Source organism: Gymnoscopelus microlampas (genome assembly GCF_963454915.1).
Source record: "Gymnoscopelus microlampas genome assembly, chromosome: 1".
Classification (NCBI taxonomy): domain Eukaryota; kingdom Metazoa; phylum Chordata; class Actinopteri; order Myctophiformes; family Myctophidae; genus Gymnoscopelus; species Gymnoscopelus microlampas.
The window spans coordinates 53,861,960-53,889,352 of NC_139962.1; the positions used below are offsets into that span (position 1 = coordinate 53,861,960).

The following is a 27,393-nucleotide window of genomic DNA, read 5'->3' on the forward strand; positions in this document are numbered from 1 at the left end:
GTATGTGTGTGTGTGTGTGTGTGTGTGTGTGTGTGCGTGTGCGTGTGCGTGCGTGCGTGCGTGCGTGCGTGCGTGCGTGCGTGCGTGCGTGCGTGCGTGCGTGCGTGTGTGTGTGTGCATTGCATGTGTGTAGATGTCCTACGTACGCAGCGTGATTCATTTGTGGTGAATAAAACCAGCTGTTGCTATTGAAGGCTGGCCAAAAAACCCACCACAGGGAATAAACGGAGGGAAGAGACAACCGAACAGAGCAGTGTTACCACTAGAGCTGCACATATCGATTATTTTCTTTAGCAATTATTCTGTCATTTTTTAAAATCTAGTAGTTAATGCAAAACAATTTTAATGTTTTGTTTTAATTGTTATAATCGATATAAGCTGATTGCCAGTCTGTTGGTTGCTGGTCAAATCTGTCACACCAGAGGAGTTTCTCCCTTTCTCTCTCAGAGGGATACAACTTTGTCTCTGAAATAAAAAATAATAAAAACAGTCACTAATAAAAGTAGAAGTGTGAAAAATGACATTGCTGCAGTCTGCAACTAAGAGCTGTCAAATCTCACTAAACTTGACTGACTGTCAAGAAGTCAGAGATTTAAAAGTGAAATCTGAAACAAGATTGTATTTTCTAGGGGAAATCATGTATCTATGCAATTTCTTGATAGGTTTATGATATAGCTAAACAGACGCTTTATTCCTATAGTTAGCCGATTTAAAAATGTGAATAATGGTTCTTTATCTGCATGTGGATAATATCTGCTGCAAGTCATCATGGTTATAAGTAATAGCCTAGGTAAATCCCCAATAGGATATGGCTTTAATCAAATAATAAATTGGCCAATTAAGCCTATGAGTGTCCCACAGAAAACCAACTGTCAGACATTAGGCCAAATTACAGAAACAGGCTATTAATGAAAGAATAATGATTCCCTAAAAGCTGACCTCTATATATTTATACAAGCTGAAACTACATTATTTCCTTTTGACCCCAGCAATGTCCTCGATCGTGCTCGACCAACTTTAATAGTCTAGTAGGCCTAAGTTTCAGTGGTGTAAAGTAACTAAGTAGCCTTACTCAAGTACTGTTGAGGTATTTTCACTTTACTGGAGTATTTCCATTTTCAGTACTTTTACTTCTACTCCACTGTCCCAGAGGCAAATATTATACTTTTACTCCACTACAATTATTTGAAAACTACTTTGTAGATTTTGATTATCATTACAATACATAACCACTTCAGCCCTACATTTCAGCCATTTGAAAATAGCCAATCTACAAGCTCACAATGGTTGCAATGGCATTGTGAGCTTGTAGATCTGCTATTTTCAACAACAACAAAAAATTACACATTTGAAAACTTGTGAAATGGGACATTCTGCATAATGAGAAGTCTACTTTCTACTTTAAGTACATTTGGATGCCAATACTTTTGTACTTTAACTCAAGTTTATTTTGAATTCCGGACTTTTACTTGTGATTTGAGAGTATTTCTACATTGCAGTATTAATACTTTTACTTAAGTAGGCTAAAAAAAACATTAGTAGCCTAAGCCTACCACTGCTAAGTTTTCAAAGGAACAGATAATAATATGAAAGATGGAACTCTCTGGTCACCGTGGTAAGGCTTACTATGTGGAGTTTCTTTCCTCTTTGTGAAGTCTGTTCTTAAGAGCAGGAATGTAATTCCACCGGGGATTAGCCAGAAAGACATGGCTATAAACCCGTCACCTGTTACACCGAAATTGGTGACTTGTCGAATTATGTGGAATCGCCGGTTGGGAAAAAGACAGCGCATTCATGCTTTAACATGCTAAGTGTGACTGTGTGCAGTTGAAAGAAAGTCACCCAAAAATAAATGTCTAGTGTCCGGGTCAGGTAAAAACAAAAAGTGCTTTTATAATTGCCTGTTGTTATTCAATAAAATCTTTCCTCAACATTAACTTCATAACCTGACATTAGCCTACTAGGCTTAGTTTACCTGACTGAGATATAATCAATAAACAACCAAATAGCCTACCAACAACCAACTATCTCTAGGCTTTTTTCGTCCCATTTATTAGCTCATCATGAAGTATTAACCTGTTTCCTAGGCTGTGTGTGTTCCACTTCCTGACGATTTGATCCAATGAAATCCAATGAAACTGGTCAGATGACCAATGATATCCAATGAAATCGACAGGAATGGAAAACACAGCTTAGGAAACAGGTGAATAGTAGCCTAGTGTATCTGTCTGTCATTAGTGGCTCAATGAATTGAGTACGCGAGGACCCCAATTGAAACAAGCCAGTGGCTTTTGGAGCTTTTCAATCCAATTTGACCTTGTATTTTGAACTGTACTTTCATGTGCTTTTTTCCCCCTGCAAACTTCTAAACAAAGTATTCAATCAATCAATCAAAGTAATAAACGCAACAGCGCTCAGTGGCAGCAAGCGACCTCTGAAGACACAACATTCAACAAGTCACCAATCTCGGCGTAACGGCTGCTCCAGGGGGTCTGGTTCAGTGCGCAGCAGTCAGGACGCAGCAGCGGCAGCAGCTCTCCAACAGACGCACAGCGGTGCGGTGCGCCACTGGACTGTTAACTCCATCAGCTCTCTCTCCAGTGATTAACCTCCCTGGGTTGCCTGCTATTATCTGATGCTGACTTCACACATAGATCTGCAGATTCTGCACACGTGCACTGACTGACAGGAGTTGTGTTTTAGGGACGTTTTAGTGTCTTTGTGTGGAGACATCAGTGAATAAACAGGGTCATCTGTCACTCCAGAGCCAGGGGGGGTCAAGAGGGACATCATGGGTCAGCCGCTCCTCCGCCGCCGCGCGCTCTTCTCGCTGTGCGCTCTGTGCGTCCTGTTCCTCTGGGGAGCCTGCAGTGGCAGCTCTATCAGGACCACTGTTGGACTGGACACCTCTTCTGGGTAAGTTATAGGAGTGACATTAATAATGCTTATAGCTCTATTAGGACCACTGTTGCACTGGACACCTCTTCTGGGTAAGTTAGGAGTGACATTAATAATGCTTATACTGTAGCTCTATCAGGACCACTGCACTGTTGCACTGGACACCTCTTCAAGTTAACTAGAGTGACGCTAATAGGCTACTTAAGAAGAACAGATAGAGCAGTGGATTCTAGGGACTCTCTGGGTTCCTTTAGGGGGTTCTAAATTGACCCTTACAAGTCTGTAACTCTGACAGTGTACAAATGGAACCAAATGGACCCGTTAGGGTCCATTTGGTTCCATTGTTCCATTTGTACACTGTCAGAGTTAAGGGGAGAACCTTGAAATGTAAAGGTTTGAGAAACACTTAGCCTATTTATGAAAGAATATTTAGTATGTGATATGTTTTCTTTTCTCTACTGTGGCAGGCTTGCATCACAAGAATATGTGACAAATTACATTATAGAAATACAGTTATACTTGAATTGAGTTTCCTATATTATATGGGGATATTTGTAGTGCTATGCCATTAATCTATTAAGCTAAGTGTAAATACATTATGTTGTTTATAAGAACATTTTATTACTAGCCCCCTATTATCATTCTTAAATGACATGGTTGTCCGGACTACTGATCTAATGTGGTTTTCAAGGTAATAATAGCTATACACAAACGACAAATGGTTGTAATTGGTCTCGGTGCAGGAAGGTAATGTTATTTGCGCACAGACAAAACATGACAGATGTTATTATTAAGGTGCAGGTGAGGTGAGGAGAGGAGCACATGCTCTCAATAATGTGAAGAGCAGGCTATAGTTATGTGACTCTCTCTACAGCCATAGAACAAGTGCAATCATAAAGAGCAGGTTTCAGTTGGCGACAGCAGCCAGTGGTATAAAGTAACTAAGTACATGTACTCAAGTACTGTACTTAAGTACAATTTTGAGGTACTTTTACTTTCCTGGAGTACTACTTCCAATTTTCAGTACCTTTACTTCTACTCCACTACATCTCAGAGGCAAATATTGTACCTTTTACTCCACTACTTTATTATTATTACAAAACAAAACATGCATTAAACATTTCAGCCCTATATATACTTTGAATATTTGAAAATAGCCCCTATACAAGCTCAGTGGTCACCATGCAACACATTGATGCAGGACACATTTGAAAACTTGTGAAATGGGACCTTCTGCATAATAAGTACATTTTGATACCAATGCTTTTGTACTTTTACTCAAGTATTGAATTCCGGACTTTTACTACCACGGAGTATTTCTACATTGCAGTATTGATACTTTTACTCAAGCAAAAAATGTGAGTACTTTTTCCACCACTGACAGCAGCATACTGTATACTGTAGCTCGAATTGGGTGACCAGTTAAGGGGGAACTCCCAGCTTTTTCTCCTCCAGAGCCTGCGAGAACCTATTTATCCCAGTCCAAAGGAAGAAAATAGGTCAAAACAATAGCCTAATAGTTTACAAATTACTTTGTCTAACTGAATTGCTGCGGTACAATAAAAACAGAAACTAACATGAATTTAATTATTGTTGTTTCAACGATAGAAATAACATGGGTTGATATACTGTCATTTTTCAGTTGTTTGCCAATAGACTAATCCTAGTCAATAAGGGATCCCTCCCTTATTGTACTTTCTGACAAGTCTAAGCATGCCAGCATTAGTTCATGACAAAGTTAAATCCATTATGCTTTCAAACTATATTGAATGTCTTCCTCCCCACACTGAGTTTTACTGGGATGGGGAACTGCTACTGTGACCAAAGACCAACCTGATTACACAGATACATTTCTGAATATTATGTCAAAATAGATTTTTGTGTTTGAGTTTAGACAAAGCATGAGCAAATCCTGATTTTGCATGCATGGCTAAAAAACACTGGACTCCCTGTGGAATTGAGTTGACATTGATGAAATCAGGCTTAGTGGGCTCTGTCTGTGCATTCCTTTTTCCTTTTCAACTTTTTGACTGATGTCAACTAACCGCTTCCAGTCTTGACAATCAAAGACATTTGTTTGAAATATATTTACATGAGATTTCTCTTTTATGGGACTGGTACACACTGGAGATTGACAGACAAGTGGAAGAGTGGGGAAGGGAAGAGAGGGGATGGATGACATGTGTCAAAAGAAATAACATTTTAACCCATGAAAACCGGGAAAGCATCTGTCTCATTTTAGATTTTAACCACTTTAACCATTATTTTATACTGTGGCTATTCAAAAATAGGGCACTATTTCTAGCACTATTTCTAGCAAACCTACAAGCTCATGGCTGAGCTTGTAGGGATGCTATTTTTGGAAAATCTAATTTAAAGCAAACATTTGAACTCAAATCTTTGCTTCTGGGGTTCCCTGGAACAAATATTTTGAGATGGGGGTCCGTGTAAATACATTTCCTTTCAGGGGTCCTTGACATGAAAAAGTTTGTGCATCACTGATATAGCAACATAGGTTTTAGGATTTAGAAGACATTTGTAGAATCGGCCTCAGGTCTTAATGGGTTAACACATGACATTGTGAGCACATGGCCAGCAGCTTCGAAAACAGAGCCACCGGGTCGGGATATCCCCAATCAAAGCTGTGTCTTATAGAGATATGAGATGCATGGAACTGTTCCAGGTTTGCTTCATGCTGAAGATGCATCGTTGACAGGGGGAGGTCTTGTTTCATTGTCCTGCTACCAAAAGGTTTTAAGTGTTGGCCTGACAATCAGTGTCACTTATAAACAATACACTTAGTTGACACTAACTAAACACCAAATCACTTTGCAGAAAACATCCTGTCTAAGCTCACAACGCGCCGCAAGATTGTAGATCTGCAGGCCAGGCTTCATGTGGTTAATTTATGTATTTATCTGCGTGAATGCATGGCAGTTTATAGTAATCATTCCTGTCAGATTGTTTGTTTGTTTGCTTGCTTGTTAGCAAGAGAACCTGAGAACTGTGGGGAAGATTTGTATGCAACTTAGAGGGCATGACCAGTAGGCTGTCCTGAAGAGGTCATTACTCTTTAGGTGGAAAAGGTCAAGGGTCACAGTCACAAAAGAAGGTCAAGATTGAGAACGGATGGATGGATTAAAATTTGGTGGGAATGGTCAGTAGGCTGCCCTGAAGAGATCAAAACGGTCAAATGTCAAGGTCACAATCTAGCCCATTAATACCTGGAACACATCTGTGTCACTTTAGATTTCTTTGGCTATTCAAAAATCTTGAAACTTTTTTTTTTTTTTTTTTTTTTTTTTTTCCAAAAAACTGTTAGGATTTAGAAAACATTTTTAAGAATTGCCTCAGGTCTTAATGGGCTAGAGATGTTTGTTGGTACAGCATTCCGTAAACAAATTCTCAGCACTATTGCATTGAGGGTATAGAGGTCCAGACATCAGCATTTTTATGATTAGCTCACTGATCACTGTCATTGCTTGTGTGTTTGTGGGCGGGTGGTGAAGTGGCTGATCTGGTCATTACTGGAAAATCTTTCCTCAACACATGATTATGTCAACAACCTAACATCCAGGACGTTAGTTTGGCGCTTTCTGCCTGTGATCATTGGGAATGGGAATTTCTGAATACATTGAATTGCAACTGCTGATCATTAATTTGTGCTTTTGTATTACAACACTACAGGTTAGTGGTACTACTGTACACAATATAATCATTAGATTTAGATAGTTAAAAGATATCTAGTGTAGTGTCATTGAAAGAAAGAAGAAAAAAAAGATAAATGAATGGAATGAATGAATGAATGAATGAATGAATTTGTTTCAGTAGAATCAACATATCCATTCTAGAATCACCAGGGAAATTACCAGTGGAGAAATGTAGCCCTGTGATGGTCACATCAGCAACCACACATGGTGGAAACTTGACATTTTTGTTTATCAATTTAGTTTAGATACAGAATACAGACATAAAAAAATTGACTACACACAGAACCGGCTAAATTACATACTGTTTATTGCAAGGAAAGGTTACTGATTGGAGTGCACATGCATTTAGTTAACCCTTGTTAGGGTCAAGTTGCTTTACCAGGAGTCATTTAATTTGCATTTAAGTTTTCTTTGAGTTATCAGTTCTGATGAGTGCTGGAGTTGATATGGCTGGCCAAGGTAAGGGGGACCAGCTGCTTCAGATCTGCTTATAACGAGCTGATGGGTTAATTGGACTGCACCATGTTCCCTTTGATTATGGGGAGGGGCAGGGGTTTGTTAGTTTGCATTTCCGATTCGGTTTTTGAATAAATGTGTTTCTGATATTTCAGTTGCATTGTAATTTCATAAGTTAATATGAGTTAGTGCTGTAGTGGTTGATGTTGTAGTTATTTGTAGTCTGTTTAAATGTTATGTCTTAGTTTATTCTCCTTTGTGTCCTTTGAAGTGGACTGAGTGGACTGATCACCCACTATATATGTTCCACTTCCCCTCATGTCTCATTTTGCTTAGGTCAGTCGTGCTGTTAAGTTCAGTTATGTTGTTTTGGGCTCTAAATGTTGTTTTTTGTAAAACTAAAAATACATTGACAGAAAAAGGAAAATACAGAAAAATAAAGGGAAAAAATAACATTATTTTAAACAAACACCAAAGTCTGTCTCCCTGTGTCTCTCTTTGCGACCAACTCGGCCCCTGATAAGCCCCCAGATTCTCTGGTGAAGTTGCTTTGTGGAATAGTTAGATCCTGGGCTCCCCCAGAGTTAGTGTCGAAGTATCCTTGAGCAAGACGCTGAACCCCTAATTGCTCCCAACGAGCAGGTTGGTGCCTTGCATGCATGGTTTCCTCCGCCATCGGTGTATGAATGTGTGTGTGAATGGGTGAATGTAATGCTCAATTTATGTAAAACCCTTTGATAAAAGCGCTATATAGATGCACCATTTACCAATAGTAGAAGACCATGGTGGCACAGAAAACTAAAAACGCAATAAGCCATCTTTAAGTGGATGAATACCGGTAAATTGAAACCGGCCTTACACATTTCTCAAACACAAAAAGTGTGCAATGCGCTATATTCAACTTCCCCATATAAGCAAATTATGAGAGACTTAAAGAGAGATATATACAGTAAACAAATCTCCTTGTACTGTATGTGATACCTCCTCTCTTTGATCTTACAGGAAAGAATGTCCAGAGAATAAAATTCTTACCTTGGAGTATCCGTGCCTCAGAGCAGGAGGGAAGAACAGCACCTGTTTCAGGTAAGACAGTTTCCTCTCTCTCACAACAGTACAACAACCTGTCCTGCTCTGGTCACTGGGCTGGTGCAACCTGTCCACCACTGTGGAGTCTAGGCCAGGGGTCTTCAAAGTTTTTCAGGCTAAGGACCCCTTAGCTGACAGAGAGATGAAGCAGGGACCCCACTACATATTGTATAACATTGGGTCATCAGTGTTGGATGTTAATGTGTATTTTCAGACATTTAACCACTTGTCTTAAACCCTCAATACTTAGTAAACTTGACCTTTCACTCTGTACTTAGTCTGCGAGGCGGTGTGAGCTTGTAGATCTGCTATTTTTGGCCAAAGTTCTCCTTAGAATAGGGATGGTAGGGTTGAAGTGGTTAATATAAAAAAAATAATCCTATCCCACAAAGATTTGGTGGACCCCCTGTTGTAACTCTGAGGACCCCCTGTTGAAGACCCCTGGTCTAGGCGTTCAAATCCACCACGATTTCCAGGACTAGCCATGGCTACCGCCAAACGTCGATTTCGGATCTCGCTGTCTCTCATGATTTGGTCTATATACGATTCATACAAACACAATTGTCCCGTGTTATGGTAGGGGAGCTGGGTGATATTTGTTGCTGCGCATACTCCTACATATTTCTGTGGCACTTGTCAGTGAGGGGTGTTGGATGGGAGGAGTACTGTAGGACAGAGGCAGGTAGGGTACAATAGCAACCCAGGAATGTGTGGGGAGGAATTAATTGTACCAACAACGGAGAAACTAGGGTTAAAAAATATATATATATATCCAGGTCGCCACATGACGTCAGTTTTAAAACACTGTACATTTGCTAATGCCATAAGCAGGTGCTCTTTGGAAAACAAGAGGATTAAACATGCAATAAGTTGAGAGTGAAAAGTGTTTAAAGCAAGAGCCATATGTTTTCACCACAAAAACTGCATTATTCATTGTTTTTTCTTTTAAATACTCTCGCTTTTCACATGTTTCTCTTTTCCTTCCTTCTTTTTTTTTCTTTCTCAGAAGCCACTGCCAATTTTTATTACAACCCAATTTGGTTACTGCCAGTCATAAAAAAGTGACCTCCCATGATGGGCTGTAGTGTGCCTGCACTAAACCCTACCTTTAAAAGTAGAAGTGTTCCAGGCTCCCAAAAAACTGAATGCATTCAGCTATTTTTATGACATTATTCATTTGGGACCACCAGGGTCGCCTATAGTTGGTTAGAGACAATTTCCTGTAATGGGAAAGTGGCAGGCTTGAGTGACAGTACAGCCAATGTGTCCTTGAGCAAAGGGTGAGAGATGGTAGAGGTGGTAGAGTGCAAGGCACTGAATTATTGCGTACTAACTATTAAGTAGCTCTGGGTAAGCACTGTAGGAAAAAAAATCCTTAACCTCTTGAACCCTTGCGTCCCATTTCTGGACTGAACCATCCCAGATCTAGAAGCTCACAACGCATCGCAGCCTGATACGTTGTGAGCATGTAGATTGGCTATTTTCAGCTAAGAGATTTGGTGTAGAGGGAAAAAAGGAGGGGGCCTACAGTAGTATAGATAGATAGACCCCTGGGGGACTCCGGTCAATGAAGTGTATAGGGTTTAAGTGTTTAAAATGGAAAATGACATGCAGAGAAAGACACAAACAGTTCAATCTGACTCTTCGTCATTCTAACTCTCGTTCGTCTGTGTGTGCACATGACCTCAACAGTGCGCGCAATGTTTTGGGGGCTAATTTGTAACCATTTTCTTTGACTTTATCTAACATTCCATCACACAAGCATGACTAAAGATGTGATAAGGAATATATATGTACTGTAGCTGCAGTAGTCATCAACCTATAGTAATGATACACATTTATCTTGATATTTGTTGATAACGTTTGATACAGTATATCACAGACAACCCGAGGAAGATAAAAATCCATGTAAACCCGATGATTTGACGTGCAGGACGGTTTTATGAATCACAACTTTGGCTCGGATTTGGCTGTTGGCACAAAATCTGTGTGTTAAGAACCTTTTATAAATGGGGGTCTGGTTGGAGGCCAGAGGGTCTGCTCTGTTAACTATCAAAGTTACTGCAGAAATATGTTTTATGGCTCGTGTGATTCCTGGCTCTACATTAGATGTATGGAGCTGGAGTATAGGGCGGGTGGGGTGGCGGTCGTGGGTTGGGGGGGGGGGCTTTGAGGGTTCAAGTGTGTTTTCCCTGTCATGTTTCTAGTTCAGCAAAAACTTGTGTCAAAGATTCACATAATAATATTTGCAAAATGCTTTTTTTATGGTTTGTCAGATGGCTGTGGTTTGGCACACAAGACAATGCACTGTGAATTCAGGCCAGGGTTTCTCAGCCAGAGGGCTGGGACTGGAAAAGAGGGTGGCAAGACATCCAGGGGGTTCCCAAACTACTTCAGTATAGAAATATTGTGTTTTTTTAATATAAAGCGTCCTGGTTGAATGCAATATTCAGTGAAACCAGTTGAAAGCCACAGGTGTGGACAAATTGCCGGGGAGTAATTGAAACTCATTGTGGTACACTTACGTCAATGCACTGTACCTGATGATGCCTGAATTCTCCTGATGTGGTTAAAAAAGAAAGAAAGGGAAAAAAAGAAATCACCCATCTGGTAATCTTAACAGGTTAAAACAAATGCTAAGAATTGTTTCCACCCAACCACCCAAATCTGGTTCGGTGTACAGAGTGCCTCAGGCTACTGAAGCTGCTTTCAGTTGTTAAAAAGAAAAAGTTTTAGAGAAGTCTGTGCACGAGAATGACTTGGCTCGGATGCTTGGTCTTAACTGTTGCTCGATCACCCAGAGCTCTTGCAGAGCAGCAGCAGTCTGTGGAAATGTCCCATCCTTCCTCTCTCTCATTTATTTTTTATTACCCAAAACATCTCTGTTGCACACAAACACCCCAGAGATATGGGTGTATAATAAGATACAATTTATTGCTACAAGTGACAACACTGCTACAGTATCAACACTATTTACATAATATTAACAGAATCATATTTGGTTCCTTTGGGAAAATGCTGTCCAAAACTACAAAACCCAAAAGACCCAAAAAGTACCACTCAATCCAACAAGTTAGCTCACTGGAAACCCTTAACAGTCTGTCAGCAAATTATATTTTCACAAACCACAGTTCTCTTGAGAAAATGCTCTAACAAAGAAAGTTTGATAGAACAATGTTTCAGGCAAGATGATTTTTTAAATATTATCGATTACGTACATCTGTTGTTCAGGCTTTGTGCACTATTGGTTCCTCTGTTGCCAGTGATCATGTTGTTGTTGCATACTACATGATAAACTGCCCTGGGTACCAGTGTCAGCCGAATGAAGCCTCAAATGTAAATGTAAAAACTGTCTCTTTCATGGAGGGACCTCTGCAGGGGCATTGGTTTTGTGGTGTGGGACATAAATAAACCCCCACAGCTCTCTACATCAAAACAAAAACCCCAGCCAGCCGTACGTCTTCGCCCCACTCTGCGGTGGTTTGCACGACACTGAGGTTAAATCAGACCAATTTCTATTGTTCACTCTCTCTCCCTCAATCTGTGTCTCACTCTCTCTCTCTCTCTCTGTCTTTGCCGGAGGTCATGTTTGATCGATGCCAAGGCAAACATACACGGTTTTTACCCAGATTCTGAATGATGTGTGGTGTGTATCGTGCGTGCGTGCGTGCGTAACAATATAATAATAACACTAAGAATAAGAATTTGTATAACACTTTAATAGAGCGGTTTACAAGGTTCATTAACAGTCACAGCTGGAAAGATGATAATCATAACTATTAACAAGTAAAAACAAGGCACAGGATCAAAGTACGGATGATAAGGTAAAGAGGCAATGCGTGTGCATGTGTGTGCCTGCATGTGTGTGTTTATACACGTGTGTCTGTATACAGAACATAAATTAATCTTAGTTTTGACTAGGCTTGTCTTTGCTGCCTGAGGCTGCAGGTTTGTGATGATGAGGAGGGATCTTTTGCCTCCCTCCTCCAAACTCTACCCTCCTAATAACTATCATCTGGACCTGATGAGCTCGATACGCCAATAAATGCCTTCAATTTACATTAGCATATTTTTCTGGTTTAAATACGCCACATGGCTCATTGCCATGGCGGAGGGCAAACATAAACAGTGCACCACGGTATTTGAATCTTGGGCACGGCACTCAACCTGCTCTATAAATTAAATAAAGTGGTGACAGATGAGAAATGTTCTGGAAACATGATTAAATAGCAATCTGTCTGAATAAGTCATATACGTTTGAGGTTTTTGTTTGAAATTTTAAGAGAAAAAAGTTTTAACGTGATCCTGAGTAGAGTAGCTATAGACCAGTTAGTGCACGTACTGCACCTCATAAACACAACATCCTGTATTGAAATCCATCCTAGAACCTGAGTTGCAGCATGTCCTTCTTGTCTCTTTCCACTTTAACACACTAAATACACAGAAATATCATAACAAATCATGAAAATGGATATTAATCATGAAAATGAAGTTTGTGATTGATTTAACGCACATTCCCCTTTCTTTGGTGCTGAGCCAAACTGTGAAGCACAATGAGTTCAATCAATGAAGAAGGGCTCACACCTCTTAATTTAGGAAGTAATACTTAATACTTCCCAAAAAAGTTTATTCAAACTGTCCACAGTCAGAGTCACCAAGGCAGGACTTTGTGACTCTGACCGTGATCAGAATACACTTTAAAAAACACATTAAACACATAGTTGTGAGCCCTTCTTCATGAATCATGAAAATGAATCCATCAGGTTTGTTTGGGGTGTTGCCTCATAGATGAAAGGTGGCTGGCTCCAATCCCAGAACAGAGCGCAATACTTCTCAAGTGCCCCTGAGCATGAATTGTAGCTAACTTCTAGTCTAGTGTGTGCTGTTTATATGTGTACCAGCCTCCTTCAAGGAAATGTACTGGCAATAGACTTTAATCTGATACAATTCAACAGGCAGTTGCTGTAAATATGTCCTTGTCCTTGGTTATGTTTTGTGTGCATGTTTGATATTGGGCAGTAGAGCCCCTTGGTGAAAACGTATAATTGAAATACTGCCACTGATGTTTTGCAGCTGTTGGACTGGATACGAGTGTTCATTCAAAAGTATCGCGGTTACAGCGGTGCTGCTTACTAGAATAGCCAGCGGCCGTATAAACCATATACATACTATGGTACACCAACGAAACAGATGTAGGAAAAAAGGAGAGTGCCGTGGCTGAGTGTATGGAGAGATGCTGCACAGATACTGTAGACTAGAGGAGCGGGGAGTTGCAGGTTGACGCTCAGCCTTGATTTCTGAGTCTGGTTTCACTTCACCGCTGTGTTCAGTGGCCAGGCTGATATCTACAGATAAGACCAAGAGACTCAACTCCTCTATAGCTCTATCTCTTGGTTTTGATTTCTTTCTTTCTTTCTAGAGCGCCCCAACCCTAAACGCACGCACGCACACGCACACGCACACGCACACACACACGCACACGCACACACGCATGCACACGCGTACGTACGCACACTACACAGAACAACAATTAAGTATAAATTAGGCATAACTCCCAACCCCTAAAACAAACCTCTAAATGCGTAATCCTAACCGTAACTCCCAGGGGCGTAGCTTTTCTCCCGTGGGTTTTTATATCAACGGTGCCCCTGATATGGATGTATCACAATTATGCAGCAACTCATTTCACTGGTTTAAACAACATTTACAGTATGTAACGTGTAACCGACTAAGATACTAGTCACAACACTCAGAAAACAGCCACAACAGTGCACATCCCACTGAGCCATAGTCGGCTATTAGGCCTCCGTCTAAAACCGGGTTATAATTGGTCTAACAGTGAAAGTTTTTTAGCGGTCTAGGCTTAGCCTAGACGTTGATTAGCTGTTTTTTAAGCATCTGTATATAGGCATCTATATTATAGACGTCATTTCAATGGCTATAATATAGACGGTCTATAATATAGACGGTCTATAAATAGACGCTTAAAAACAGCTAATCAACGTCTAGGCTAAGCCTAGACCGCTAAAAAACTTTCACTGTTAGACCAATTATAACCCTGTTTTAGCCTAGCCCTTAGACGTATTTTAGACGTCTAATAGCCTGAAAAAATGCTCAGTGGGATGTTTGATCTATAAGACCAATAAGACATTTAAAGAGGTGGTGCCATGGTTTTGCACTTTTTCTGTTTTTCATGTGTCTATGAGGTTGATAGAACTTCATTAAGGCCCCCGCTGGTGGTTTTATGGTGTTTCATGTCTTCTCTGACTATTTGGAGTTTTTTCCTGGAGGCTGAAACCTTGAGGGTCAAACGTGCCAATCCAAAAACAGGGGCATAGTGACATCACAGAGCCCCCAAAAAACATACCCTCCCCCTCATTATCATAACACAACAGGTGTGGGCATGAGGAGGAGGAGGGACTAGGACAGGTGGGTGGTGCTAAGGTGGTGGAGGAGGTGCTAAGGTGAGAACCAGGCATACTTAATGAACTGGAGGCGTGTCCACATAAAAACATTTTTTTTAACAATTTCTGTACACTTTTTTTTTTTGAAAAAAATCCTTACATAATAATAATACCTTATGATCAGGTTTTAGGGTTGAAAAATATCATGGTACTCCATCTTTAAAGGCTTAATATAATAACAAAAGGGTATTTTAAATGCAGCTGAGAAACTTTGGTCAACTTCATTATGTGCATAATACATCGCTTGGTCGCAAAAATGACCTAGCCTAACTTTGGATCTGATTGATAGGGTTCGGTGAAGGCCAATTGGAAACACTTGCCTGGTCGTAGGGTTGCCTGGTCCCCCTAATCACCGGTAAAGGTGTCATTATCAGAATGACTGCTGCTACAGCTAAATCCCTCTTGAACTCCGACATTCTCCGCCTCCTCCTCTTCAATCTTGGTTGATAACCAAAGATAGTTTGAACTGGAGTCTTGTTTGATTACGCCCTCATCACTTTCTTTTTTTTTTCCTTGGTAGGTTTCACTGTTTTAAAATACTTTCTTAAATATGCACACTTTGCAGCTGTTTCACGGATAGCTATTGTATACATCTCATTATGTTTTTTAGCTCCTTATTACATTTGTTTCCCCATTTTTGTAAACAAGGTGAATGAAATCACTGTTGCTTCCAGGTAGAATGTATGGTAGCCAGAATGCGTTTCTCGTCAATGCGGATTGCGTAAATAATATGAATATTATGGGGATATATTCCTATACATAATATATTGCCCCTTGCGGAGGAAGTGTATGGGTTCACAATCCATAACCCACCAACCCTATGCTCCCCAAATCTTTTTTTTACTATAAAAACAACCATTTCTCTTGTGAGAACCAGGAAAATTTGTAATGGTAACACAAGTAGCCTACACACACACGCAAGCACACACCTGCACGCACGAACGCAGGCACTCACGCACGTTGCACACACACACACACACACACGCACACACGCACGCACACACGCACACACGCACACACGCACACACACACACACACACACACACACACATACACTTTCCCCCACATACAGTACTGCAGTCGTTGGTACAAGCCAGGTTGTATGTGTGAGGGGATTTTACCGGCAGTGTTTCTCAACTTAGCCAACAGGAATCTCTGGGCTGAGTCACACGCACTGTGCTTGTCTTGACTCAGACATCTCTGAACTTTCTCTCTTCTGGGGTCAGTGATACCATCACTATGCTGGCGCCCCCAAAGACATGTTTCGCTTTTCGCTTTTGACTATTCACCGTTGCTGCCTTCCAAGAACTGTATGTGTGTGTGTGTGTGGGTGGGGGGGTGGGGGCTGTTGGGCTCTGGCATGGCCTGGCCTGAACTCTGCATGCATACATGGAAACACGAGCGTCCACACACACACGCACACGCACACGCACACAAGCATAGACTCACACTGCAGCAGCTATAGTCGGCAATCACATGCACACACATTAACACAAAATGAATACACACACACACACACACACTCACACAAGCATATACTTCACACTGCAGCAGCTATAGTAGGCAATCACATGCACACACATTAACACAAAATGAATACACACACACTCACTCTCCCACAAACAAACATACAAACACACACTTCAGTCAGACTCTGGTCAAGATGAAAAGCATTTATTGCAGTGATATTGCATTGTAGTTGGTTGGCGGTGTGGCTCCACTCCCGCGATACCCAATCAGGTCGGGAGGTATGTGGATGATTGTTGTACCCAGAGAGTATTATAAAATGGACCCCGTAAGGATTTAGCGGTGATAGGAAAATTGTAGTTGGCATTTTCTCCCTCCATGAGAAGGTGATTATATACTTGTTACACTGCGGCACAAAGTGTGCACTGGCTTTGGGATGAAAGGAGTGGTGGAATACAGCAATTCCTCCTTTTCTTCCTGAGCTGTCGTCATACTGTGGAGCCTTTACCCATGTGTGTTCAGCAGAAGTGTTTAAAGTGGTCTCTGGTCCTTACCAAGGCTGACTCAACCCCAGGCCTGCATAACATCTTCATTCTCCACCTCATTCTCCACTGTCTCTCTCTCTCTTTCTCCCTCTGTGTTTGTTCTGTCTCACTCTATCTCTTTCCTCTCGAAAGAGATAGAATCCAGGCCATTCTAGTAGCCTGGGTTTGCACATCAGGATTGAGGTCAGTTCAAATACAATTTACCGCTGCACAGGTCTACCGTACTTGAGGTGTTATTGGAAGAAGAAGAAGAGGGTGGTGGTGTGCAAGCTGCTTGGGAAGCTGGAGTGCTTGTCAAAGTAATGTGCTGAGAGGAGAGCCTTGGTCGCTTATAGCCAGTTAGTGCACAGACCATTTTGTCTCTGACGGGGCAGGAACCTTGTATGTCCACAACCGCTACTTTTTAGGAAGTAGAAAAAAACATCTATGTACCAATGGATCCATTGTTATTATTTAGTTCATGTTAATACTTTTCATTGGTTAAATATTAATAAATTGTGATCCACAGACGCGTTGTGATCTACATTACAAGCTCACAATGTGTAATCGGCTATTTTCGTTTAAAATACGCCATCAATTTATGACAAAAACATAAACAGATTCATTACGGAGATACAAGGTTTCTGCCTGACAGCTGCGATTTGTTCCTTGTGAGCGTGAAGTCCCAGGTTCGAATATGACTGCTGTCTTATCTTGCATCTGCATGTCTCTCAGTCTCCCCTCTCTCTGCTCTTCATGTCTCTTTACTCTCCTGTTAAGAATGATGCAATAATGACCTAAGCTCCTGGCCAGTTTAAGTATTTGGCTGACTGTTTTGCTCGGATCGTTTGTTGATGTTGTTATAGTGTTTATTATCCTGACTGTTTTCATAGCTTGGCTTACATACTGTGATTCAAAGATTCACAGTTGTCTAGTAGCTGAATAATCTATCGCTTTGCCAAATTCTGTCTGCCAGTCAGCAAAACCTCAAAACCGCTCCCATCCGGGTTCTGCGTTTGCGTCCCCCTTTTCAGATCCTTATCACTCTCCTATCTGAAATAAAGCCTAAAAATATATCTATCCTCCTATAATTCTACAAAGCTCTGTGTGGGTGGTGAGCCCAAAATCGTGGTGAGGCCAAAATCTCTTCTGCCCGGTTCTCCTCAGTGGCTGGAGCAATTGGTCTGCATTTGCACACAGACATTGACCATTACCATGTGCACGGAACAGCGAAGCCCGTTTTTCGCTTTCCCCAAATTTCAGCTGTTAATTAGCGGTTTTATGTAAAAGGTCGCCATGGTTACGGCTCCCCAGCTGTGGGATGGCCCCGCGACCTATGGGATGAATGATCAAACTGCGCATGCGTCGAATCCATATCCCCCGACGGGTATGGACTAGTATATTATTATTTAAGGAATTGCTGTGTGTATGTGACCCGGATTTTGTCACCGGCATAACCAACCAAATATGGTGTGTGTGTCCCTGTCCCATATGACCTCGAGGTGTGCAGAGCCGAACGGCTGTCTGGGTTATTCCGGCGACAAAATTTGCGTCATATACACACAGCAATTCCTTAAATTGTAATATAGATTATTATCCAGTTGCTTAGTATGTCTGCCGAATTGTCCTATTTGTTTTTCTTTCCTGTTGTGTTTTTCTGTTTTGTCTTTTTATTTTAGTGTATTTGCTGAAAAAACAATAATTGTATATAGATTATTATCCTGTTAAATTGCGTCTTTGTGCACAGTCTTTGCGGAACTTGTCCCTCCAACATTTCGCTGCTTGTGCCTATATGAGTGAGTGACAAATAAACCCCTCTTGATTCATACAGTATCAATAATGCATAATACAGTACACCTTCATATGGCATTACAATGCATGCACGTTGGTCTTCCGAGGGGCTTTCAACTTAGTTTACTTTTGCTCTGACTGTAACACACTCTGAACATAAGCTGTTCTGGATGAGAGCTGAACAAAGCCTCAGATATACATGTACGTAGAAGTCTCTCTCGTGGGGGAACCACCACACAGGGGGTTTGTGGTGTTGGGTAGAAGTAAACCACACACAGCTATCTCTCATCAAAACAAAGACCCAGCTATCTCTCATCAAAACAAAGACCCAGCCAACCCTCTCCATGGTGGTTGCTTTGGACAAGAGCATCAGATAAATGCTTAAAACATAGATGTAAATCTATCCCCCTGAAACTGGTTTTGAATCCCACTTTCCCAACTATATAGCCAGCACTCTCAAAACATGCATGAGCTGCATGTTTATTCAGCATTCACAATAAACCTTTAGTCTCCTCCAGTCTCTGTCAGCATCAATCTCAGGTTACTGACAAGGCTGTCCTGGTGGCTAAACTGGAGAGAGTGCATCCCACACAGACTTACTGTAGGCACAGACCCACTCTAACTTCCTCGGTTCAACCACTTATACATCCTTGACCCGGTTCCCCCAGATGTCCATATACTTTCCCCCTCCTTTTCCCCCTTTACACCAAATCTTGCGTTTTGCTGAAACCAAAAAGTGGATCACAGGGCCAATCACATGGCCCTGAGCGCAGATGCTTATCGGCTCTTCCACTTTTTGGTTTCTGCAAAATGCCTAACCCAGCGCTTGGCGCCAGACCGGTCTGCATGAAGACACATGATGATGTGAATTCACATGCACCGAGATGGTTTACCAGGCTAAATCTCTTTGATAAAGTACAATAGATTGGCTATTTTTGCCTAATGTTCGCCTATTATGACTTGCCCAGAAAAGTTACGCTAGGGCAGGGGTCTTCAACAGATCTTCAACAGATTTAGCGAACCACCTGTAGTAACTCTGAGGACCCCTAGGGGGTCCTCAGAGTTACTACAGGGGGTCCGCTAAATCTTTGTGTGATGTGATTTTTTTTTTACCTTAACCACTTGAACCCTAGCATCTCTTTTCTGAGGAGAACTTTTGCCAAAAATAGCAGATCTACAAGCTCACAACGCCTCGCGCCGCGAGGCGTTGTGAACTTGTAGATCGGCTATTTTTGGCAAAAAGTTATAGGTGTAGAGGGAAAAAGAGCTGAAAAAGTTTATCTGAAACACAATTTTATACAATATAGAGGGGGTCCCTGCTCCATCTCTCTCTCAGCTAGGGGGTCCTTGGCCTGAAAACGTTGAAGACCCCTGCACTAGGGTTCATGTGGTTAATTCCCCACTCACTACATCCTCCCTTCTGTTTATCTCATCTGTACCTTGCAATCAAGCTTTTTTTTTGTGCAACTTTCTCAACCTTCCACACCTCACTTTGGTCATTCTTTCATCTCTATGTGTGTTCTTTCTGAAACCTTCCCTGATGGTTTCCTCAGACATTGTTTAGAAACAGCACACACACAAACACACACACACACACACACACACACACACACACACACACACACACACACACACACACACACACACACACAGCGTCGGCACCATAGTTACGTACTGTAACTAATTCCCCTCCCCGGGTAGTTTTGGAGTTTGCACCAAACTCTCAGGTCAGGACGATTTGCAGAAAGCCTGAACAGGTCCTTAATTCTCCTCCTGGGACCCATGGGGTCTCCCCCAGGGGGCCGGGGTAACACGAGGCCACTGAAGGGAGAGCATCTCGGGTGTCATTGTTGTTCCTCTGAGAGAGGAGGATGTGTCGAGATCCATGAGCTCTGAAATAACACATACTGTAGTAGAGAGACACACAGTCTGTGGCTGCAGGGTGAGCTACACCAACACTCACAATTACCGTTCTCACGGTCTGTCTGTTTGACTGACTGACTGACTGTTTGGCTGGCTGGCTGACAGATACTACTAAGTGAAGTGTTTTCGTATCAGCGGGCCTGTGTGTGTGTGTGTGTATTGCCATACTTGTGAGGACCTAGTATAGTAGAATTTGAAGAAATATACATTGTGAGGACCGTTTTTCTGGTCCTCACAAGTGTTGTTAAATAGTAAATTGGAATTAGCGTTAAACATGATTTATACTTAGTTGCGTGCCAGTGTCATGCACCAAAAAATAGCTGATCTATAAGCTCACAACGCGTCGCAGCGCGACGCGTTGTGGGCTTGTAGATCTGCTGTTTTTAGGCTTACGGTTAAAAATGGCAAAATGGCTGTCCTAAAGTGTTGATGTCCTCACAAGTATAGTAATACAAACGCGTGTGTGTGTGTGTGTGTGCGCCCAGAGATGTACAGTAGCAGCACAACCCCAGGAGTCATGAGTCTTTTCTCATCTCTCAGGCTTTATTTGTTTTCTTATGGATTTAACTGCATTAGCCTTGGCTCTCACCTCACCTCGGGGTCCTCAATGGTACACGCACAGTCTCTAGGTCAAATTGTGATGTCATCAATAGCGTTCCAAGACACCGAATGTTAAGATAAAAACCTAATTCTAAAGAAAAGCAAAAGCAAAACCTTAAAACACATGTAGATACTGAACTGTATGTTGGCGTAACTAAAGGACAGCATGAACAAGGGCAGAGAAACCTGAAGAGGAGGTTATTTATTTTTCATCCTAAATGAAATAAAGGTGGGTGCTGCTGGCACACCATATGGTCTTCTCCACGGGGGGGGGGGGACATATGTTCCTCCTGGAAAAGTGTGTCAACTTGTATTTAAAACCCAGGAAGAGGAAGTTAGAAGGAAGTTGTACGGGACAGGTCAGATTCCCTGGCTTTATATTGTGTGTTCTCTGTTGTCATTGGCATTCCCATGACCATGAGTGAATGTGTGAAAGTAGTGGGCACCACTGAATAAATATGGCCCATAACATAATATACTGATATCACCACTTTCACCTTTCAACCATCTCTCTCTATCTCTCTCTCTGTCTCTCTCCAACCCCTCTCTCTCACCAAGAATCAAGAGTCTGTATATTTGTTACAGTACAGTTGTATTGAGGCAAGATCCACCACAACTATCATCTCTCCCTCCCCTGTCTCTTCCTTCTCACCTCTATCACTCCCCCTCCCCCTCTCCTGTTATCATCTCTTCAGTCTTCATCCAATGGACCTTTATGTAAAGTGAGTGAGTGTGTGGAATTTTTTACTCATCTGCAAAATGCTTATGGACTCATCCTTGTCCGTTGCAGTTTTCTCTATCTCTCATGACCCCCATGGATTCCTCCATCCTGTCTGTCTGTCTGTCTGTCTGTCTGTCTGTCTGTCTGTCTGTCTGTCTGTCTGTCTGTCTGTCTGTCTCTCTCTCTCTTAGTTATGTTTCCTCTGAATCAGTTATCATTCATTTTACTTTGCCAAGAGCCTTTTGTAAGGAATTTGTCCTGGTGAGTCCATGGACAAGATGAGTCCAGGAAAAAATACAGCCCTTTCCACTGCAACCCCCCACCCCCACCCCCTTTCTCACACCGCACGCACATACACACACACACACACACACGCACGCACGCACGCACGCACGCACGCACGCACGCACGCACGCACGCACGCACGCACGCACGCACGCACGCACGCGCGCGCGCGCACGCGTACGCTACACTCACAGAATCTTTCCCCATCTGTAGTGGTATTCGGTCCACCTGGCTGCCTTGTGTACGTCTGGAAAACACACAGACAGGATGTTCACTCCTCTTCCATGGCCCCCTACAGTACGCACACAGACAGAGGGACAGACAGACACACAGACAGAGAGACAGACAGACAGACAGAGAGACAGACAGATAGAGGGACAGATAGAGGAACGGTAGACCGACAGGCCAGTCTCTCTAACATGCTGATTCAAAAGTAAACAAAGTGTGAAAGTGACGCATAAACAGAGGCATGAGGGATGGATAGAAAGAGACTGCCTGTTTCAGTCAGATGTCAGACAGACAATTCACGGTCGATAAGAGAGAGAAAAAGACAGAGAGGGGTAGACTGAGACTCACAGAGACAGAGAGAGTGAGACGGGGACACAGATAGTAAAAACTGGGGGGAGAAAAATCTGTATTTGTAATAAGAGGTGATTTATGTGGCAGGTGAGAAGAAGCAGGCCTCTGCCTGTGTGTGTGTGTGTGTGTGTGGGGGGGGGGGGGGGGGGGGGGGTGTGCGCGCGCGCATGTGTGAGCGGGTGAATTTGTACGTGACACAGCCTGTGTGTTTGTGTTTGTGTATGGAGGAATAATATGCAAGCATGCGTGTGTGTGTACTGTATGTGTGGGCATGTATATGCACGGAATTGTGTGCATACCGTCGCTGTGTCGGGCAGAAACATTGTACAGTATCTCCACTTTTTTTTTTCCATTTCATTTGTTTATGTTTTTTCATTTGCCCTAATTTATACTTGGTTATATAATATGACACTGCTGCACACAAGCAACGAAAATAGCCGATCTACACAGTTTTCTCTATTTTTGACATTTTCTTTGTCTATATCATGACATTTATCAAAATAGGAATGCCAGGTTGAAAGTGCTTAACTCTGTCTGTGGGTTTTATAAATATTTAACCAACGGGAAAGTGTTAACAAGACCTTGGAACTAAATAATAACTACATTGGATCCATTGGAGCACAGGTTCTTTTTTTCTTTCATTTCCTGAAAAGTAACGGTTTTGGTTTTAGACGTATAAAAGGTTTCCCCCCCGACAGTGACAATATGCAGTGTGTGGTTTGTGGTTAGAGGAGCATTAATGTCTGTCTGGGTGGTTGTGTACGTCTGAACTCTACTCACATCCCATGATCTGCAGCCGGCATGCATGGGCCACCGAGAGGTCCCCTGCTTTACATGCCATGAAACCAGTGATGGAAGAAGTACTCACATGTGTTACTTAAGTAAAAGTATCAATACTGCAATGTAGAAATACTCTTGTTACAAGTAAAAGTCCGGTATTCAAAATGTACTTGATTAAAAGTACAAAAGTACTGGCATCAAAATATACTTAAGGAACCAAAAGTAAAAGTACTCAATATGCAGAATGTCCCATTTTACAACTCTTCAAATGTCTAAAAATGTCTAAAATCTTTTGAAAATAGCAGATCTACAAGCTCACAACACGTCGTGATACGACGTGTTGTGAGCTTTTAGATCGGCTATTTTCAAATGGCCGAATTGTATGGGCCGAAGTGGTTAACATATGTTTTGAAATAATAATAAAAATCAACAAAGTAACTAGTAACTCAAGTTTTCAAATAATTGCAGTGGAGTAAAAGTATTGAAAACTAGAAATACTCAAGTAAAAGTATCTCAAAATTGCACAGCTCTTGAGTAAATATACTTGGTTACTTCCCCTGCTTTACACGCCATAAAACCAGCCACTATACCACTGCTGTGACTGACAAACCATGCAAACCGAGCCAAAGCTCTCTTTTCCATTGTTGTCGGACTTTTTCATTGTCATTGGGCATCATTCATGCACCTGAAAGCACCTGGTCTTATATGTGCTGTGTGTGTTGCTGAGTGATGTCTTGGCCCTATAAACCTCCGTCTCTATATTAAAAAGAAAAAGAAAAACATACTTTACGTGGACACACGGTATAATCTATATTATGATATAATGCACATCATACACTATGTCTTTGGTAAAAGCCCCGTCTGCCTGTCAGCCTAGGCTATAGGAAGGACTGGAATAAAGCAAATCGATAAACAATAAAGGGAGAAATTAGGTGCTAAAACCGATCATGTCAGGCAGCAGGAAACCCCCGGTGAAAAACAGACAGGGGTGGTTTGATATAGGACTCAAGCAGCAGGCTCTACGGAGGTAACGAGGAACAGATGTTACTCTGTGTGTGTGTCCATACAATAAATGGGTGCTGATGTGAAAGCATCTGTGTGTGTGTGTGTGTGTGTGTGTGTGTGTGTGTGTGTGTGTGTGTGTGTGTGTGTGTGTGTGTGTGCGCGCGCATGTATTTGTGCATGCGTGTGCATGCATGTCTGTGTGTGTTTGTGTACATATTGGAGCATGCATGTACTGTATGTGTGTGTGTGCATGTGATATATTTTTGTTGTTTGACAATTAAGTACAATGTTCCTGAATGCATTTGACTGTTATATTGTCTGCATGGGTGTAATCGCTCACACGCGCCTATGAGTTGCGTTGAGTGAGTTTCCACTCAAGTCTAGGCTGCTGCAATTACCCAGAGGACATTTCAGCCAAGGCTCTGACAGGGCTGTTTTCAGCCAAATCTTCTTCATCATCGCCGTCACCTTCATCCTCACAGGATCCGTGCGACGGCGGAGAAAATCGTATTCTCCGACCACTTTGTAAACTTGCATCATTTTAAGACTCGGGGACATCTCTATCCCGCCCAAAACAAACGCAAATCATCGCCTTTCCCTGTGAGCCTCTAGCTCATTCACCACCCTGGACCAGGCGATCCTTCACAGACTGTTTGCATTGCACCCAGACGTCCGCTGGGGTGTCCTTTTCAAGCTATTGCTCGTTTCTTTCACCCCTTTGGCATCTTCTCTCAGTGTGTTTTGGAAGGCAATCAACACATCCTAAGCCGTGGGAAAAGGGAACCTGTACCGTTTTTCTCACACTTGGAGTTGACATAAGACTCCCTCCACAAAGTAACACTGCTTTGAGTTGCGCCGTAATGTTGTCTAATTGAGTGGTTCTGAAACTTTCTGTGCCCGAGGCACACCCAAAGGTCAAGTCAAATTCTCAAGGCACACCTGTATTCTGATCCACCTAAAATAGCCTCTATAACGTGTTATCACTAGCTCTGTAAAAACAAATTATTTACTAATGCCGATTAAGAAGTTGAAACATACTTTCATACATCTATCCATAAATGCACTGTCTGCCTGTCTGCCTGTCTGTCTGTCTGTCTGTCTGTCTGTGTCCCTTTAATGCATACTGTATAGAGATCCCTGATATCATCAATACGATGTCATAGTACTGTCGAGTACTCTGACAACGGGTACAACGGTATTGCAACTATATTGCAATAATAATTTGTGGTTGTCACAAATTCCCAAGGTACGCTCACGGCACGCCAGTCTGCCTCGACACACCGTTTATGAACCGCTGTCCTAAGCCGTGGGAAAAGGGAACCTGTTCGTGTTTCTCACACTTGGAGTTGACACAAGACTCCCTCCATGAAGTAACGCTGCTTCGAGTTGCGCCGTAATGTTGTCTAATTACCTCGAGGAGCTACCCACCGCTGTCAGCTCTCTGTTCTCTTCATTTTCTCGGAGTAAGCTCATTTTACGAGGGCCTTTCGAGTTACGCTTCCTGTATTTAATGGAGGTATAATAGTTTTCGTAGAGCCGTGCTGTTTTTTTTTCTCGGACCTCCCCAGAAACTCATGTAATCATTATATATATTTTTAGCCATCTTTTTTCGATTAGCAACCACCTGAACGACCCTTTAGAAAAACACGGCGCCTGTTTTTCCCTCACGTTCCATGTTCAATCTGCTCCAGGTTAGCTGGTCTCTTGCTCTTTGATGGCGACGCTGTCATTACGTATTAATACCACCTCCAGATCAGCTGCCAGTTGCACCCTGGGCATTATTGTCAGCACCATTGCTTCAAGTCCATAAATACCCCAGCTGTGTGTACACGATTGTATATTTATTACTTTTTATTTAACAGAATTGAAAGTTGAGAACAAAGAAAAGGTTTGGGGGGGCATTACCGATGAGGAGTCACATCTGCAAACAATGTTTGTAAATCTCTGGACGCCTTGGGGAGTTGTGGTGCATCAAGGCCGTTACAAGGCCACTCTGGTGGTTTGGGACGACCTTCAGGTCTTATCAGCCCATTACCTTGAGCCATGGTTTAAGCCTTTACTGGGGCTCCTTACTGTAAAACCTCCCTTAAAACTGTGGTTTTCTGCCCTGGTTTCCTGTCTGAATCGCTGTCAGATTGAGCGTGTTTCCCCGCATGAGTCCTCTCAGAGACACATCATTACGAGGGTACAGTCATTAGCTCACCCTGGCTGTCTCGCTGCCTGCTTAGCTTCTCTCACTCAACCTTATCTGGCCCTTACCTATGCCGCTGTGGCCTCTGTTTGACCCCCCTCCCATTTATTCCTTCGGTTTCTGTGTCTTGTCATCCTTTTTCTTTCACTCTCTTACAGTCCCCCCCCCCTCCCCTTTTTCCTCCCCCGGTTGCCCACCTCTCTTTACTCCCAGATGAACCTCCGTTAACTCAAACTTTAGTTACTAGAGTTTGAGTTTTTCAGGCCAAGGACCCCCTAGCTGAGAGAGGGAAGAAGCAGGGACCCCCCTACTACATATTGTATAAAATTGTGTTGAAGATTAAACTTTTTCACAGATCAGATTCAGCTTCATAGACTTGTTTGACAGCAGCTGTCATTATCAGTGTTGTGTTGGATTCATGTTAATGTGTATTTTCAGACATTTAACCACTTAAACCGTCAATAATTAGTAAACTTGATCTTTCACTCTGTACTTAGTTTGCTCTTTTTTCCCTCTATACCAAATGTCTTTGCCGAAAATAGCCAATCTACAAGCTCGCTTGTAGATCGGCTATTTTTGGCTAAAGTTCTCAAAATAGGGATGCTTGGGTTGAAGTCGTTAATGTAAAAAAAAAAAAAAAAGTCCTATCACACAAAGATTTGGTGGCCCCCCTGTAGTAACTCTGAGGACCCCCTAGGGGTCCCGGATCCCCTGTTCAAGACGCAGTTGACCTCTCCACACTGTAATAGACTCATGTAAACTCCAGCAAACTCCAGAAGAGTTAAGTAGACTTCTGGAGTCTGGAGATAGATTTTAATAGACCTCAGGAGGAGCCTTCAGTTCAATCTAGACCACAACACACTCCAGCTGACTTCAGTTATCTCAGGTAGAATCGGCGAGACCTCAGCAGAAC

General features: G+C 42.2%; 1 protein-coding gene across 1 annotated transcript in view; it reads left to right on the forward strand.

Annotated features, from left to right (window-relative positions):
* The first annotated feature begins 2,631 nt into the window (after positions 1 to 2,631).
* The window catches only part of LOC311050673 (collagen and calcium-binding EGF domain-containing protein 1-like), a 76,302-nt gene continuing 51,540 nt past the window's right edge, over positions 2,632 to 27,393 (forward strand). Inside the window, exons 1-2 of the mRNA XM_084064759.1 lie at positions 2,632 to 2,916; positions 8,067 to 8,147. Coding sequence (XP_083920885.1) covers positions 2,792 to 2,916; positions 8,067 to 8,147 — 206 coding nt within the window. The 5' untranslated portion in view covers positions 2,632 to 2,791. The remainder of the gene's footprint in view (positions 2,917 to 8,066; positions 8,148 to 27,393) is intronic.